Source organism: Armigeres subalbatus, unplaced genomic scaffold, assembly GCF_024139115.2.
Source record: "Armigeres subalbatus isolate Guangzhou_Male unplaced genomic scaffold, GZ_Asu_2 Contig937, whole genome shotgun sequence".
NCBI lineage: Eukaryota > Metazoa > Arthropoda > Insecta > Diptera > Culicidae > Armigeres > Armigeres subalbatus.
Window position 1 is genome coordinate 825,080 of NW_026943741.1, and position 19,061 is coordinate 844,140.

General features: G+C 41.9%; 1 protein-coding gene across 5 annotated transcripts in view; it reads right to left on the reverse strand.

The window, feature by feature from the left end:
- The window catches only part of LOC134204858 (sodium-coupled monocarboxylate transporter 1-like), a 103,353-nt gene that overhangs the window by 32,180 nt on the left and 52,112 nt on the right, over positions 1 to 19,061 (reverse strand). The window contains exon 1 of one of the 5 annotated variants that reach the window (XM_062679663.1): positions 17,201 to 17,536. The exons of the other annotated variants lie outside the window; for them this stretch is intronic. Within the exon in view, the coding sequence (XP_062535647.1) occupies positions 17,201 to 17,206 (6 nt within the window). The 5' untranslated portion in view covers positions 17,207 to 17,536. Of the gene's footprint in view, positions 1 to 17,200; positions 17,537 to 19,061 lie in introns of those variants that run through there. 5 annotated transcript variants of the gene reach the window in all.

Below are 19,061 nucleotides of genomic sequence, written 5' to 3' on the forward strand. Positions count from 1 at the left end.
ATACCCGAAGCACTTCCTTCTTCTTTCTTCAGCAGGTTGGCGGTTCGAGTGCCGAGGTCGGTCCGACGATTCCGGTTGGCAGAAGACTTCCGGTTCGCTGGCGCCCCGACGACCCGAGACCAAACACTGCTCACTGTGCTGGATTTCCCTCCAAACCGACGCTTATTTGCTGGTCCCTTCTCCATCGACGCTGCAGCTCTGACAGTATTTGCGTCACGACTCTGCTTACCGCATTCCACGTACCTTCATCGCGACACATTCGCTCTGCGATGTTGTCCGCCCGTAGGGCAGGCATTCCTCTACGTACTTCCGCAAACCTTGGGCAATCGAATACCACGTGTTCTGGAGTCTCCTCTATGTTGATACACGCCGGGCAGAATGGCGATGACGCATGGCCACACCGATGCAGATAGTGGCGGAAACAGCCATATCCGGACAGGAACTGTTTGAGGTAAAAGTTCACCTCTCCATGTTCCCTATACACCCACGTCGACACATTGAAGATGAGCTGGTGGGTCCACCTTCCATTATCCGCATCGTCCCACTCCTGCTGCCACTTCACTATAGAGTCCAGTCTCACCGTCTTCCTCACATTTCTGGTATCTCTCCGTTGGTAACACTCGATATCCTCTGCTAGGGTTATGCAGATTGGAATCATCCCTGGGATAACGCAAACTGCCTCAGAGGAAATGGTTCGGTACGCACACGCGACTCGAACGGCCATTAGGCGAAACACGCTGTTCAACTTTCTGCGGTTATGTTTCGTCTTTAGCGCAGCTCCCCAAGCTGGAGCTCCGTACCTTAGTATCGAGGATGATACTGCTGCCAGAAGACATCTACTGCTGCTTTTAGAACCACCCACGGCATGATCCTTGCACAAGTGAGTATGTGTGTGTGTATGTGCGTGTGTATGTTTGCGGATATAAAAAAACACTCGTTTTTCGTGCACTTATCCTTAACCGATTTGCAAGAAGTTGCATTCGACGGGGAATCTTGTCCTGTTGTTTCCTATTGAAAATCGGACGAATCGCACTATGAGCTTAAACTTATGGCCAAAATATAATTGTTTACACGCAAAAGCCATTTTTATTTTTCGGGCACTTATCTTTAACCCATTTGCTCCCAGCAAGTTGCATTTAACGTGGAATCCTGTCTCGGTATTTCCTAATGGAAATCGGCCAGATCGCACGGTAGACTCCAAAATATAATATGAACGAAAAAACCGTTTTCAATTTTCGGACACTTATCCTCAACCGATTTGCTCGCAACAGTTTGCATTCAACGAGGAATCCTGTCCCGTTGGTTTCTTTTGAAAATCGGCCGGATCGCACTGTGGGCTCAAATCTTATGGCTAAAATACACATTTGTTACACGCAAACCCCGTTTTCATTTTTCGGACACTTATCCTTAACCGATTTGCTCGCAACAAGTTGCATTCAACGGGGAATCCTGTCCTGTTGTTCCCTAAGGGATTTCCCTAAGGGAACTTCCCTTTCAAAAATCGACCGTACACACTATTTTTTACACGCAAAATCAGTACAAAAAACTCACTCATTTTTCGGGCACTTATCCTTAACCGATTTGCTCTCCTGATGTTTTGCCTGCTCGTATACGAAATGTACCGAAAGGCTGTAATTGATTAAGACCCTCCGTAGCTCTTGTCGAATATTAATTCTATGGGCATACGTTGAAACGTTGAAGTTATTCTCATAGTGACAATTTCTATTGATTTTGGTTATTGCGTACGCATCTCGAACCTATTGATTTCTTGTTCTCGTCCATTTTAACCAGCCACCACACAGTTTAATAAAGGTCATAGGTATTCAGTAGTTTGGTTGACGGAACCGTGTGAAGATCTAATTCGACGTAAATCGGAGTACACGCTAACTTTCATTTACTCAGTAACCAAGTAAAATTGTGAAATTGGGGAGCGAATCATTTGGCATAACGGTCATTTGGCATAACGGACATTTGGCATAATTCAAGCTCTATCTGGTAAAAGGGCGAATGTCGCAAGAGAGGATTCTCTTCGTCGACTTCCCCTCTTTTGAATAAAAGTGACAAACAGAGGATTTCTTTGCAGTTTATCACCTCAGAATGCAAGTTTGCATTGTTTTCTATCGTTCTGAGGTGATAAACCACAAAGAAATCCGCTGCTTGTCACTTTTATTTAAAAGAGGGGAAGTCGACGAAGAGAATTCTCTCTTGCGACATTCGCCCTTATTCCAGATAGAGCTTGAATTGATAAAATCGACAAAAGTGAGCGTCATTAGCCATAACGGATATATGGCATATTTTTTGAATGTTCATAAAATTAGTTACTAGACTAAGGCTGATGCCATACTGGGAGAGAAGAGGGACGATTAGAAGAGTTGAGAGAGAAGCGAAGCGTCCGCGTGTAGGCTACCTCAATGAGCGATGTATGGAAATCGCTTATATTTACCTGGCATAGTGGAAGCGATGAGAAGAGGCGAGAAGCGGTAGCCTTATGTCCGCAAATTAAAACTTCGGGAACAATCCGATAGATAAGGAAATTGTTGTCCCAAGTTTTTGCCGGCCATTGGTGGGAAATGGTTTAATTTTTAATTTCTGCGGATTTTTGGGATTTGCGTTTGTTTACGCCCTTTTTCAAAAAGGTTGGGATCCGAGACAAAACGATTTTTGTGGAAGTTGCTATTATGAGGTACGTATCTTCCGAATACAAATCACAAGACAAATCAGCTTCAGTGTATACAAATGTCGTGAAAAAACCGCGCAATCACATTGCTGAACGCCGCCTACAAGGTACTCTCCCAAATTTTATGCCGCCGACAAACGCCAATTGCAAGAGAGTTCGTGGGGCAGTACCAGGCGGGATTTATGGGTGAACGCTCTACCACAGACCAGGTGTTCGCCATACGTCAGGTATTGCAGAAATGCCGCGAATACAACGTGCCCACACATCATCTATTTATTGACTTCAAAGCCGCATATGATACAATCGATCGGGACCAGCTATGGCAGCTAATGCACGAAAACGGATTTCCGGATAAACTGATACGGTTGATCAAGGCGACGATGGATCGGGTGATGTGCGTAGTTCGAGTTTCATGGGCATTCTCGAGTCCCTTCGAAACCCGTAGAGGGTTACGGTAAGGTGATGGTCTTTCGTGTCTGCTATTCAACATCGCTTTGGAGGGAGTAATACGAAGGGCAGGGATTGACACGAGTGGTACGATTTTCACGAAGTCCGTCCAGTTATTTGGTTTCGCCGACGACATTGATATCATGGCACGTAACTTTGAGAGGATGGAGGAAGCCTACATCAGACTGAAAAGCGAAGCTAAACGGATTGGACTAGTCATCAACACGTCGAAGACGAAGTACATGATAGGAAGAGGCTCAAAAGAGGTCAATGTGAGCCACCCACCACGAGTTTCTATCGGTGGTGACGAAATAGAGTTGGATGAAGAATTCATGTACTTGGGCTCACTGGTGACCGCCGATAACGATACCAGCAGAGAAATTCGGAGACGCATAGTGGCTGCAAATCGTACGTACTTTGGACTCCGCAAGACGCTCCGATCGAATAGAGTTCGCCGCCGTACCAAACTGACTATCTACAAAACGCTTATAAGACCGGTAGTTCTCTACGGACACGAGACCTGGACGATGCTCGTGGAGGACCAACGCGCACTGGGAGTTTTCGAAAGGAAAGTGTTGCGTACCATCTATGGTGGGGTGCAGATGGCGGACGGTACGTGGAGGAGGCGAATGAACCACGAGTTGCATCAGCTGTTGGGAGAACCATCCATCGTTCACACCGCGAAAATCGGAAGACTGCGGTGGGCCGGACACGTAGCCAGAATGTCGGACAGTAATCCGGTGAAAATGGTTCTCGACAACGATCCGACGGGAACAAGAAGGCGAGGTGCACAGCTTGCAAGGTGGATCGATCAGGTTGAGGACGACTTGCGGACCCTCATCAGACTGCGTGGTTGGCGAAGTGCAGCCATGAACCGAGCTGAATGGAGAAGTCTTTTATGTGCAGCACAGGCCACTCCGGCCTTAGTCTGATGATAAATAAATAAAGTATACAAATGTCGTAAGAGGAACATCCATAAATTACGTAACGCTTGAAGGGGGAGGGGCGTTGTCAGCGAAGTGTGACGATCTATACAAAATTTTCAGATGATCCATACAAAAAGTGTGAAGTAATAATGGATCTTTCATAGGAGCAAACGTAAAATAGAAATAAAACATGGCCCAAAAAGTTTTACCATAGCTACGCCCTACATCTGTTTGTATGTGGTGATAATCTATCGCTCACATCATAAAATCGGTTTTCAATTGCGACATTCTATAAATCCCTCCAACACTCTTCTTCTTTGTGCTATGCTAAATGTGTTTCGAGAAGCAAAATATTCTCCATCTGACGAAATCCATGTTTGACACAATTGTTTTTGTTGCGAGATCAACATTCTGAAAAACGCTTTCAGTATGTCATGGCTCGATTTAATCGCCGCTTCAGTTCGCTTTGCTTATCTGCAACCTCTTCCCTTCGCTTCTCTTCGCTCCCATTATGTCATCAGCTGAAGTGGTGCTGAAAGAAACCCGAAATGGTGAATATAACACTGCTCGATAATAATCCTTTCGAAGAAAGCATGCATTAGCAGACATGAAGAAATGATAAATGTTATCTCTCCATTGGAAATAAAGCATCCATCGGGATGCATTTGCCCGGGTTAAGGCAATGGTGGATGTGATCCCTTTTTTTAAAGTTGGCGTTTAAAAGGAAAAGGTGGATGCAATCTCTTTTCAAAAAGTAAGCGCTTGCTCGGATAAAGGCAATTGTGGATGTGATCTTTTCTCTAAAAAAGCGATTGCCCGGCTTACGGTGATGGCGGATATGACCCTTTCTTTAAGTAGGCGCATGCCCGAATCAAGACAATGGTGGATGTGATCATTTTCTTAAAAGTAGGCACTTGCTAGGATTAAGGCAATGGTGAATGTGATCCATCCTTTTAAATGTAAACGCTTGCTTTTTAATCAATGTGGATGTGATCCCTTTTTCAAAAATAAGTGCTTGTCGGGATTAAGGATATGGTGAATGTGATCGTTTTCTTAAAAGTAGGACCTTGCCCGGATTAAGGTAATGGTGGATGTGGTCTTTTCTTCAAAAAAAAATACGTTTGCGGTGGTGTGGATATGACCCTTTCTTTAAAAGTAGACGTTCGCCCTGGTTAAGACAATGATGGATGTGATCACTTATTTAAAATTAGGCACTTGTCTGGATTAAGGCAATGGAGAATGTGTTCAAGGGCAGATGCGATCAGTTTTTTAAAGTAGGCGCTTGTCCGAATCAGGGCAATGATGAATTGAAAGTAGGCATTTGTCCGTATCAAGGCAATGGTGGATGAGATACATTCTTTAAAAGGGCTATGGGACAGTTCGTTGAATGACGTTTAGACGAATGACATTTAGTCGAAAGGACATTTCGTCGAAGGGACATTTAGTCATATGGACATTTGATCAAATGGAAATTTAGTCAAATGGACGTTTAGTCGAAAGAACATTTTGCCAGAAGGACATTTAGTCGAAAGGACATTTAGTCTTTCATTTACTCAATATTTATACAATAATTAGTTCAGTATAAAATTGTATTCCAACCATAATTCGTTTATTATTGCCCGAAAACTAAATTTTGACCGAAAAGTTGAAACATCATTCGACTAAATTTCTTTTGACCGGGTTGTATAGAATCATCGTAGTCGGTAAGAGGGTTAGCCAAAGTCAATGTTCAGTCGGGAATATTAACCGTTTTCGTGTTTTTTTTCCTTTTTATGTACTCATCATTCTTTGGACAATTTTGGAGCAACTAGAAACACCGCAAAAAATCATTAATTTTTTTAATTTACTTGTCATAAGGCGAGTTCGCACAATTCCATTTAACTCCACCACTTGATTGTACCTTTGACAGATACTTATTTCGACATCAACAGTAAGGCCGTACTTGACTCGACTTGAGGAAAAAAATCTCAGCTCATACTATTTCTACTAGGCGTAGGTTCAATCTAGGTACATTAACTTATTCTACAACAGTGCTTACTTCTACTCGATTATTTTTTTTAAGTGTTATTGGCTAAAATTCCTGCCTTTCAAATATTCATTCGAGGAGCGTCATTAGACTAGATGTATCAAGATTATTAATTCGAAAATTCGTCTATAACATCCAAATGTAAGAAGATTCTTCATTCCACAATCTGATTTCGACTAAATGATCTTTCGACCAAATGTCCATTCGACGTAGTGTCCTTTCGACCAAATGTCCTACGTCTCTAGTGGATTAAAAATTCATTTTCGACTAAATGTCTCTTCGACCAAATGTCATTCGACTAAATATCATTCGACGAAATGGATTTCTTTAAAAGTAGGCCTTTGTCCGCAATAAGAAAATGGTGGATTTTATCCATATTTCAAAAGTAAAAGTGATTCCTTTTATGGAAATAGAAGTTTGTGCAGAATACGGCAATGGTAGATGTAATTCATTCTTGTCGTTGTCTTAGGCGTTTTTCTGGAGTAAGGTGGTGAATTTAATTACGGGCGTTGGTCCAAGGTAAGCCAATGCAATGGTGGATGTGATCCTTTGTTTGAAAGTAGGTGTTTGCCCGGATTGAGACAATCTTGGATTTAATCCATTCTTCAAAAGTAGGTGTTTGTCCGGAATCAAGCAAGGAGAATCAAGAGTTTATTTATGTAGGCGTTTTCCTGGAATAAGTCAATGACGGATGTGATCCCTTTCTCGGAAGTAGTTCTGCCGCTTCGTTTGTCCGTCCTTCCGAAAAATGTCTATCATCAGTCTAAATCTATCAGAACATATCCTCGATCTATTCTAACTATGTGAAAAACACATCAAATAACCCTTTCCCTTTAACAGCTCCAAATTAAGCAAAAAGTCCTTTATGCCAAATGACCGCTATACCAAATGGCCTTTATGCCAAATGACCTTATGCCAAATGACGCTATGCCAAATGACCTTATGCCAAATGACCAGACCCGTAAAATTGTATTGCCGTATCTCTTCTTCCCACGGATATTTTACTCAATTTCCGCCAAAAGCGGGACTACTCATAGCTATAGGAATAAAAGTGACAGCGATACAATTTGACTCAGTCACTGAATAATTGAAAGTTAGAGTGTAAGCGATTATTATTCGACCTTCTAGAAACACACTTTGGTGAGAGATTAAGGCTGTCAAGTTCTGCTTTAAGCAAAGCAATTGAAAGTATCTAGTCGCCCGATTAGGTTCCGGTTTAATCCACTTCTATATACCACTAGCTCCTAATGCGCAACCGTGCGCAGGGTCTTCAGTTTGTAGTTTGTCCGCAGTTCGAAATATCGTTTATAGCGGGCTTGGTAGTCATATGGCTACTGCTTCTGCCTCATACGCAGGAGGTCGTGGGTTCAACCCCAGGTCCGTTCCATTCTCATACTTTGTATCTTTCTCTATATTTCTCATGCTCTGGCAATCGCTAGAACTGGAAATGGACTCCCATACCGTTTCCATTACTATTCCTATATACCTTTAACTTGAGTATTCTAACAGTAATCTGCTAGAATTGGAAATGAACTATAGAGCTCGTTTCCTACATCCAATTAGAAATTCCATCAGTTGCTTTCTCCTATCTATCACATTGGCAGCTCGTTAACCAAGACGGACCTCTGCCATCATTTCCTCCCCTTCCCTACATTGACTTGCATTCTGACATGGCAGGCGCCAGTATGACTTAACAAATGAGATCACCAGTACTTGTTCATTGAAGATGTGTGCTAGTCCCAAGCAAACATCTGTTGGTTCCCTGTGCAAGAACAGCTGATCTGGTCATAATTGAGTAGCAACTACGAGCAGTCAATCAAGCTCAAGTACGAAATATCGTCGAATGACAAAATAGTGTGAGCCTGAATGACAACCGTTTCATCATTTTGCGTTCTATTCATATTGTGTTCTATTCATATTGGTTTCGCCGACGACATTGATATCATGGCACGTAACTTTGAGAGGATGGAGGAAGCCTACATCAGACTGAAAAGCGAAGCTAAACGGATTGGACTAGTCATCAACACGTCGAGGACGAAGTACATGATAGGAAGAGGCTCAAGAGAGGTCAATGTGAGCCACCCACCACGAGTTTCTATCGGTGGTGACGAAATCGAGGTGGTTGAAGAATTCGTGTACTTGGGCTCACTGGTGACCGCCGATAACGATACCAGCAGAGAAATTCGGAGACGCATAGTGGCTGGAAATCGTACGTACTTTGGACTCCGCAAGACGCTCCGATCGAATAGAGTTCGCCGCCGTACCAAACTGACTATCTACAAAACGCTTATAAGACCGGTAGTTCTCTACGGACACGAGACCTGGACGATGCTCATGGAGGACCAACGCGCACTGGGAGTTTTCGAAAGGAAAGTGTTGCGTACCATCTATGGTGGGGTGCAGATGGCGGACGGTACGTGGAGGAGGCGAATGAACCACGAGTTGCATCAGCTGTTGGGAGAACCATCCATCATTCACACCGCGAAAATCGAAAGACTGCGGTGGGCCGGGCACGTAGCCAGAATGTCGGACAGTAATCCGGTGAAAATGGTTCTCGACAACGATCCGACGGGAACAAGAAGGCGAGGTGCACAGCGGGCAAGGTGGATCGATCAGGTGGAGGACGACTTGCGTACCCTCCGCAGACTGCGTGGTTGGCGAAGCTGACCGAGCTGAATGGAGATGTCTTTTATGTGCAGCACAGGCCAATCCGGCCTTAGTCTGATGATAAATAAATAAAATCATATTGTGTTCTTAGGTATGATAGATCAGGATCATCAAACTGAATGATAGAGATCTGATCTATTCAACGGAGTGATCGGTTTTGCACATTTCTAGTTGGCTCCTATTGAGCTAGTGATTGGATAGACGCTTGATTTAAAGTGAATCGGTCCTCTTCAGCGCCTAACATTTAACGTAAGAAAGGACAAGAGTTAGAGTAAATCGGACCGGAAATATCCATGTTAACTTCAAATGAGTTTAGCACCGCCTAAACTTTAACCGAGATGTTTTTTGAGACACCTTGTTCGTCAATTTTCTCACTGTGCAATTAGTAATTAGTAATTGAAAGTACTAATTTTGTGAGGAATTCATGGTGGTTTGGTGCAAATTAGTCATCCGGGTGAAAAGATATCTCACTTTTACTCGATGTGTTGTAGTTTTTGCGATCTCTGGGGTTCTATCATAAAATCATCTTTGGAGTGAACATAGAGTATTTTCGTCACGCCTTGAAGTACAAGAAAGGTAAAAATTAACGAATTTAAACCGATGTTACTTGAAATGCAAGAAAACACATCCCTAATCTTTTGATATGATATACTCTATGGACTACTCTTTGAAATGGTGAAATCTCTTTAGAAATCTCAAAAAGTAGTGGACGTCATATTTGAATCGCCCGAAAGTTGTGTCTTGAAAAGCTCTAAAAGTCGTCCATATTATTTCCGATCTTCGAGTATGTTATCAGCCTAAGTGATGCTGAAAGAAACCCGAAATGGTGAAAATACCACTGCTCGATAATAATCCTTTCGAAGAAAGCATGCATTAGCAGACATGAAGAAATGATAAATGTTATCTCTCCATTGGAAATAAAGTATCCATCGGGATGCATTTGCCAAGTTAAGGCAATGGTGGATGGGATCCCTTTTTTTAAAGTTGGCGTTTAAAGGAAAAGGTGGATGCAATTTCTTTTCAGAAAGTAAGCGCTTGCTCGGATAAAGGCAATTGTGGATGTGATCTCTTCTTAAAAAATCGTTTGCCCGGCTTAAGGTGATGGCGGATATGACCCTTTCTTCACAAGTAGGCGCTCGCCCGAATTAAGGCAATGGTGGATGTTATTGTTTTCTTAAAAGTAGGACCTTGCCCGGATTAAAGCAATGGTGAATATGATCCATCCTTTAAATGTAAACGCTTGCTTTTTAATCAATGTGGATGTGATCCCTTTTTCAAAAATAAGTGCTTGTCGGGATTAAGGATATGGTGAATGTGATCGTTTTCTTAAAAGTAGGACCTTGCCCGGATTAAGGTAATGGTGGATGTGGTCTTTTCTTCAAAAAAATACGTTTGCGGTGGTGTGGATATGACCCTTTCTTTAAAAGTAGACGTTCGCCCTGGTTAAGACAATGATGGATGTGATCACTTATTTAAAATTAGGCACTTGTCCGGATTAAGGCAATGGATCCTTTGATTAAAACTAGGCTCTTACTTGAATTAAGACAAGGGCAGATGCGATCAGTTTTTTAAAGTAGGCGCTTGTCCGAATCAGGGCAATGATGAATTGAAAGTAGGCATTTGTCCGTATCAAGGCAATGGTGGATGAGATACATTCTTTAAAAGGGCTTTGGAACAGTTCGTTGAATGACGTTTAGACGAATGACATTTAGTCGAAAAGACATTTCGTCGAAGGGACATTTAGTCAAATGGACATTTGATCAAATGGAAATTTAGTCAAATGGACGTTTAGTCGAAAGAACATTTTGCCAGAAGGACATTTAGTCGAAAGGACATTTAGTCTTTCATTTACTCAATATTTATACAATAATTAGTTCAGTATAAAATTGTCTTTCAACCATAATTCGTTGATTATTGACCGAAAACTAAATTTCGACCAAATAGTCGAAACATCATTCGACTCAATTTTTGACCAGGTTGTATAGATTCATCGTAGTCGGTTAGAGGGGTTAGCCAAAGTCAATATTCAGTCGGGAATATTCACCGTTTTCGTATTATTTATTTTTTTCATGAACTCATCATTCTCTGGACAATTTTGGAGCAATAATTATGTAACTTTTAAAAACACCGCAAAAAATCATTTTTTTTTAAATTTACTTGTTATAAGGCGAGTTCGCACAATTCCATTTAAATCCACCACTTGATTGTACCTTTGACAGATACTTATTTCGACATCAACAGTTAGGCCGTTTTCAATCGCACTTGACTCGACTTGAGGAAAAAATAAGAAGAAGAGTAGGTACAATCTAGGTACATTAACTTATTCTACTACAGTGCTTACTTCTACTCGTTTGTTACGTTATTTATTTTTTAAGTGTTATTGACTAAAGTTCCTTCCTTTAAAATATTCATTCGACGGAACGTCATTAGACTAAATGTATCAAGATTATTAATTCGAAAATTCGTCTATAACATCCAAATGTAAGAAGATTCTTCATTCTACAATCTGATATAGACTAAATGTCCATTTGACCAAATGTCCATTCGACGTAGTGTCCTTTCGACCAAATGTCCTACGTCTCTAGTGGACTAAACATTCATTTTCGACTAAATGTCCCTTCGACCAAATGTCTATTCGACGAAATGGTATAGATTTCTTTAAAAGTAGGCGTTTGTCCACAATAATACAATGGTGGATTTGATCCTTTTTCAAAAGTAAAAGTGATTTCTTTTATGGAAATGTAAAACTGTGCAGAATACGTCAATGGTAGATGTAATTCATTCTTGTCGATGTGTTAGGCGTTTTCCCGGGCGTTGGTGCAGGGTAAGGCAATGATGGATGTGATTCCTTCTTTGAAAGTAGGTGTTTGTCCGGATTAAGACAATTTTGGATTTAATCCATTCTTTAAAAGTAGGTGTTTGTCCGGAATCAAGTAAGGGGAATCAAGATTATTGTTTTATGTAGGCGTTTTCCTGGAATAAGTTAATGACGGATGTGATCCCTTGCTCGGAAGTAGTTCTGCCACTTCGTTTGTCCGTCCTTCCGAAAAATGACTATCGTCAGTCTAAACCTATCAGAACATATCCTCGATCTACTCCAACCATGTGAGAAAATGCATCAAATAACCCTTTCCCTTTAACAGGTCCAAATTATGGCAAATGAACGTTGTTCCGAATGGCCTTCATGCCAAATGACCTTAAGCCAAATGGCGTTATGCCAAATGGCCTTAGGCCAAATGGCCAGACCCGTAAAATTGTATTGCCGTATCTCTTCTTCTCACGGATATTGAACTCAATTTCCGCCAAAAGCAGGACTACTCATAGCTATAGGAATAAAAGTGACAGCGATACAATTTGACTCAGTCACTGAATAATTGAAAGTTAGAGTGTAAGCGATTATTATTCGACCTTCTAGAAACAAATTTTGGTGAGAGATTAAGGCTGTCAAGTTCTGCTTTAAGCAAAGCAATTGAAAGTATCTAGTCACCCGATTAGGTTCCGGTTAAATCCACTTCTATCTACCACTAGTTCCTAATGCGCAACCGTGCACAGGGTCTTCAGTTTGTAGTTTGTCCGCAGTTCGAAATATCGTTTATAGCGGGCTTGGTAGTCATATGGCTACTGCTTCTGCCTCATACGCAGGAGGTCGTGGGTTCAACCCCAGGTCCGTTCCATTCTTCTACTTTGTATCTTTCTCTTTATTTCTCATGTCCAACAATCGCTAGAACTGGAAATGGACTTCCATACCGTTTCCATTACTATTCCTATACCTTCAACTTGAGTATTCTAACAGTAATCTGCTAGAATTGGAAATGAACTATAGAGCTCGTTTCCTACATCCAATTAGAAATTCCATCAGTTGCTTTCTCCTATCTATCACATTGGCAGCTCGTTAACCAAGACGGACCTCTGCCATCATTTCCTCCCCTTCCCTACATTGACTTGCATTCTGACATGGCAGGCGCCAGTATGACTTAACAAATGAGATCACCAGTACTTGTACATTGAAGATGTGTGCTAGTCCCCAGCAAACATCTGTTGGTTCCCTGTGCAAGAACAGCTGATCTGGTCATAATGGAGTAGCAACTACGAGCAGTCAATCAAGCTCAAGTACGAAATATCGTCGAATGACAAAAATAGTGTGAGCCTGAATGACAACCGTTTCATCATTTTGCGTTCTATTCATATTGTGTTCTATTCATATTGGTTTCGCCGACGACATTGATATCATGGCACGTAACTTTGAGAGGATGGAGGAAGCCTACATCAGACTGAAAAGCGAAGCTAAACGGATTGGACTAGTCATCAACACGTCGAGGACGAAGTACATGATAGGAAGAGGCTCAAGAGAGGTCAATGTGAGCCACCCACCACGAGTTTCTATCGGTGGTGACGAAATCGAGGTGGTTGAAGAATTCGTGTACTTGGGCTCACTGGTGACCGCCGATAACGATACCAGCAGAGAAATTCGGAGACGCATAGTGGCTGGAAATCGTACGTACTTTGGACTCCGCAAGACGCTCCGATCGAATAGAGTTCGCCGCCGTACCAAACTGACTATCTACAAAACGCTTATAAGACCGGTAGTTCTCTACGGACACGAGACCTGGACGATGCTCATGGAGGACCAACGCGCACTGGGAGTTTTCGAAAGGAAAGTGTTGCGTACCATCTATGGTGGGGTGCAGATGGCGGACGGTACGTGGAGGAGGCGAATGAACCACGAGTTGCATCAGCTGTTGGGAGAATCATCCATCATTCACACCGCGAAAATCGAACGACTGCAGTGGGCCGGGCACGTAGCCAGAATGTCGGACAGTAATCCGGTGAAAATGGTTCTCGACAACAATCTGACGGGATCAAGAAGGCGAGGTGCACAGCGGGCAAGGTGGATCGATCAGGTGGAGGACGATTTATAGACCCTCCGCAGACTGCGTGGTTGGCGAAGCTGACCGAGCTGAATGGAGATGTCTTTTATGTGCAGCACAGGCCAATCCGGCCTTAGTCTGATGATAAATAAATAAAATCATATTGTGTTCTTAGGTATGATAGATCAGGATCATCAAACTGAATGATAGAGATCTGATCTATTCAACGGAGTGACCGGTTTTGCACATTTCTAGTTGGCTCCTATTGAGCTAGTGATTGGATAGACGCTTGATTTAAAGTGAATCGGTCCTCTTCAGCGCCTAACATTTAACGTAAGAAAGGACAAGAGTTAGAGTAAATCGGACCGGAAATATCCATGTTAACTTCAAATGAGTTTAGCACCGCCTAAACTTTAACCGAGATGTTTTTTGAGACACCTTGTTCGTCAATTTTCTCACTGTGCAATTAGTAATTAGTAATTGAAAGTACTAATTTTGTGAGGAATTCATGGTGGTTTGGTGCAAATTAGTCATCCGGGTGAAAAGATATCTCACTTTTACTCGATGTGTTGTAGTTTTTGCGATCTCTGGTGTTCTAGCATAAAATCGTCTTTAGAGTGAACATAGAGTATTTTTGTAACACCTTGGAGTACAAAAAAAGTAAAAATTAACTAATTTAAACCGATGTTACTTAAAATACAAGAAAAACACATCCCTAATTTTTTGATATGATATACTCTACATATGGACTACTCTTTGAAATGGTGAAATCTCTTTAGAAATCTCAAAAAGTAGTGGACGTCATATTTGAATCGCCCGAAAGTTGTGTCTTGAAGAGCTCTAAAAGTCGTCCATATTATTCCCGATCTTCTTAAAGACATCTTCATCATCGTCTACGCCGACGACATCATTCTGATTGCGATCGGCAAACAACCCAAAATGCTTAGATGAAAAATCCAGGCCGCGGTTAGTAGAGTAGCCAGACCGTACCGACCAAAACAGCCATAGCAGCATACAAATTCCTCATAGGTTACTGCAACTCATACGTGACCGGATTCAGTATGAGGTGAACCGGTCAAGGGCCGAAAACCTCATTAATAAAGACAATAAAAAAAATACTTTGCGAGCGCATTGGCAGCACTAGTTTCCTCAAATAATAGACATCCGTAGATCCAAAAGCGATCCCACCCTAATGTGGGCGGCTGCTCCTGTATTCGTGGCAATAAACTCGTGGACACTCTGGCCTACCTTGGACGCAACAGTAGTTTCCTGAGCCGAAAAGTCCCAGCTCCTGATGCAAAGCTATGGGTGAAACAGGAGACTGCAGCCGCATGGGCCACCGAATGGCACCGACAGAGAAACTTTTGCCGGATGATTAAAAACTCCACGCTGCCAGGCGAAGATCTTCCTAGCCGGCGTGAACAAGTTATCCTCTCCCTTCGCACTGGGCATACCAACGAGTGGGCCCTCCTTAGCCGTGCGGTAAGACGCGCAGCTACAAAGCAAGACCATGCTGAGGGTGGCTGGGTTCGATTCCCGGTGCCGGTCTAGGCAGTTTTCGGATTGGAAATTGTCTCGACTTCCCTGGGCATAAAAGTATCATCGTGTTAGCCTCATGATATACGAATGCAGAAATGGTAAATTGGCTTAGAAACCTCGCAGTTAATAACTGTGGAAGTGCTTAATGAACACTAAGCTGCGAGGCGGCTCTGTCCCAGTGTGGGGATGTAATGCCAATAAGAAGAAGAAGAAGAAGAACACCAACGAGTCCCACAACCTGGGCAACGACAATTTCCATCAATCCTGAGAAAACGTCCAAATGCAGACTTTCTATACATCACATTTTCAACGCCTACCCTGTTTTTGAATCGGCATCCCGAGCAGCTTTCATGTCACACAAGGTCACACATAGATGAGAGTAACCTATATATGACCAGATTCAGTCACAAATTATTTGTTGCAATAAGATTCGATCTTGTGCTGCTTAGGAAGGGCAAACAACAACATCACCAGCGCCTACACAGCACTACGCAACAACGAGCCGGATGATAAAAACAACAAAACACCCACCTCTACAACTGAATTTGACGACCTAAAAATATAAAGACCAAGCTACAAAATTTGACATCGCACCAATCTCCAATCCAATAACATAATAGTAACATTATTCATTATTGGTTCGAGCACACAATTCTAGAATAACAAAATCCCGGTACCCTTCAGGTCCGTTCAATAATTAGAATAACAAATCTGCTATCAGCACCCCCATCGGTCGACGTTTTATTTTCCTCAATACAAGAGATGAGCCAGCCTCGTACTGAAAATCTCGTCCGCAGACGACAACTGATAAATTTGAAATAAAAAGTTGGAACGGGAAAACTGTTTTTTGTGGGACCACCCTAAATGGATATGGGATTTTCTTGAGGAAATTAAATTTCAATATTTTTCGGTACATTCTGAAGAAACTTTCAAGAGTACAGCAAAGCATTTTCCATAGAAGTTTCAAAGGATGTTCAAAATTCTGTGGAAATTTCGAAGAATTTTCATTGAAAAACAAAACAAAAATTAGTGAGTATTCCGAAAAATTTAGAGTAGGGTTAACAATATCTAAATTGATTCTTGCCATATGACAAATTAAAATGTAATAAAAATGTAAAAATTTAATTAATCGAACTGGTATCGCTTTAAATTCTAGGATTTAAACAAAATCAAAAAAAATTAAAAGTGATAGTTTAAGCAAACTGAGCCTTCCAAATAAATGATAGCTAAAAAAAAGTTTAAGCAAACGCCAAGAATTGTAGTTTCTTCAAGCGGTTTGAAAGAAACTGGAGATATCCTGATTAATTCCCCTTTTTTAATTCCATCAAATTTCCGATTGGCGATAAACCAGCCTTAGGCTGAAGATCTCGCTAATAAAGATTAATAAAACCAGGTTTCTTGGTTGAGTGTACACGCTGATTGAACTTTCCAAAACTTGAACATGTTCAACTTTCTTTTCATTCGTGAGTTGAACGAAGGTGTTTGAGCGCTCAATTCAAGCGACTTGCTTATTTCACTTGCCTAGTCTATAGACTATAGTTAATTAACTTATATGATTTAATGTAAAAGAAATTTCACATTCAGGCAAATATCGTTCAGATTTATGACTTTCCATTATTTGCATTATATTTTATGTAAATTCCAACAACTTTTTCGACTGAGCCGGCTCAGGCCCCAGATGGCCATTTATCAGGTCTGGTCATGAAAAATTATCGAATAAGTCCAATGAACAATCTAGCAGATGCTTAACTTGCTGCTGACCGTGATGAATTTCAGGAGCACCTTTTTCCCAGTACCGATTATACATAATAACGGTTATAAAATAGTTCATATAACCCGATTCACTAATTTATTATGGTCAGACTGTAGAGATAGTTAACCGAACTTCCTGCCATTGTTAGCCCACCGACGAAGGTTACAAGAGCCCGGCCGGCAATTCTCCAACGCCAACCAAAACCTGCACCTATGCAAGGCACTCGAGCACTTCCACTTCCACCCATGCACGTCACGATTCGCCAAATCAGAGCAACACATCATTAAACACAATTACCAGCATATTTCCAGGCCCTTCCGTCGCGGATCCGTAGTCTAGACTATGGTGTAGTTTCAACTCCAGCGATAGATATCCAACTCGGATACCGGGAATCCCCGCCCGGTTCGAACACTATACAAAAACTATCGGAAACAGATCACCCCGTGTAACGACGCACTGAACCGATCGTAGCCGCGCGCGGACTGTTGATCTGGTAGCTGCGAAAATTGCAATGTCTGCCCGCCAGCAAAGGGAAATGTGGACTTCGTGGTGTGACCGCGAACGCGATAGTGATCCGTCGTTTGGCGGGTACAGCAGCAGCAGCAGCAACAGCTGTTGTAGTCACAGTTCACACTATAGGTACCAACCGGCTGCGATGATAGATGGTGATATAATGTGGACAACTAGCGTCACTCAATGGCGGTGTGGCTGTGGCACGTATCACACTTAGCATTTGATGGGTTGTATAATTGAACGATAATGAGAGGATAGTGAACACGCGGGGCAGCGATGGTGCAGTGCTCTCGTTTCTTTGTATTTGGTTTTATTTTCGGGGGAGTATGCAATGAATTGAGAGGATAGAATTTTGAGTGAAAAAAATACAATAATTATTCAATGAATTTGAATCATAGGAAATGCGTGACATTACCATGTCGGAGTTCGATTCCGATTCGATTTTGATAAAGATTTCAGACTTTAGGGGATTTTGAAATAAATTCAAGTAATTTCATGAACAATGTTAAATATCACAAAAAAGGCTCCACCCCAGTACCCCGAATATCATTACCCCGAAGGCCACTACCCCGAATGGGACAGTGCCCCGAAATTCATTATCCCGAATGGGACACTACCCCGAAATCCATTACCCTGAAAAGCAATTACCCGGAAAATATTTAGAATCTATAGTATTCTATTATTATGTTTAACACCAACAGGTATCGATGAATCGCAACAGTTTTTAACCAACCAGTTTAACCAACGGTATTTATTTTTCTTCTAATTAGCTTTAACTGTCATTCCCGCCATTATGACCTGGAAAAGTACTATTCTACGAAATGGAGTAAGAGATCCTTTTTTTCCAACAGAACGCGTTTTCCCGGTATAAGGCATACAGGGTAAATATGATCTTTTTTTTAAATAAACGCGTTTGCCCGGTATAAGGCAGAAAGGGGAGATGATGACTGCTTCAAATGGACGTGTTTTCCCAGTATGAGGCAGACAGAGGAGATGATGCCTTCTTTAAATGGACGGGTTTGCCCGGTATAAGGCACACCGAGGAAATAATGCCTTGTTTAAATGAACGCGTTTGCCCGGTATACGCAAACACCTCGAGAGGAAACGAGCACCTCCAAATCACATCGATGCCTACCTAGCTGTGGCAGAAACATGTATGAAACAAAACTTTTTCATATTCAGGGGTAAGTTTTATAAACAAACATTTGGTCTCAGTATGGGCAGCAAGCTCTCACCACTTTTGGCTGATGCGTTTATGAGCGATTTTGAAATAGAACTGGAAAGAGAAAAATTTGCCCCGGAATCTGGAGACGTTATGTTGATGACATCTTCGCAATAGTAAAAGAGCGTTACCTTCCACAGACACTCGATTTGTTGAATTGCAAACACACAACAATCAAGTTAACTGTTGAGAAGTAACATGAAGGAAATCTTCTTTTTCTGGAAGGGAAGGAAAGGAAGACAACACACTGAAATTTGGCATTTACCGTAAACCCACATCTACTGATCGGTATATCGTGTCGGATTCAAACCATTTTGGCGCATAAAAACAAGCCGCTTTTCACTCGATGGCGCACCGGTTGTTCAGCATACCAATGGAGAAGATAGATTTTGAAGCGGAGAAAAAGAAGATCCACGAAGCAGC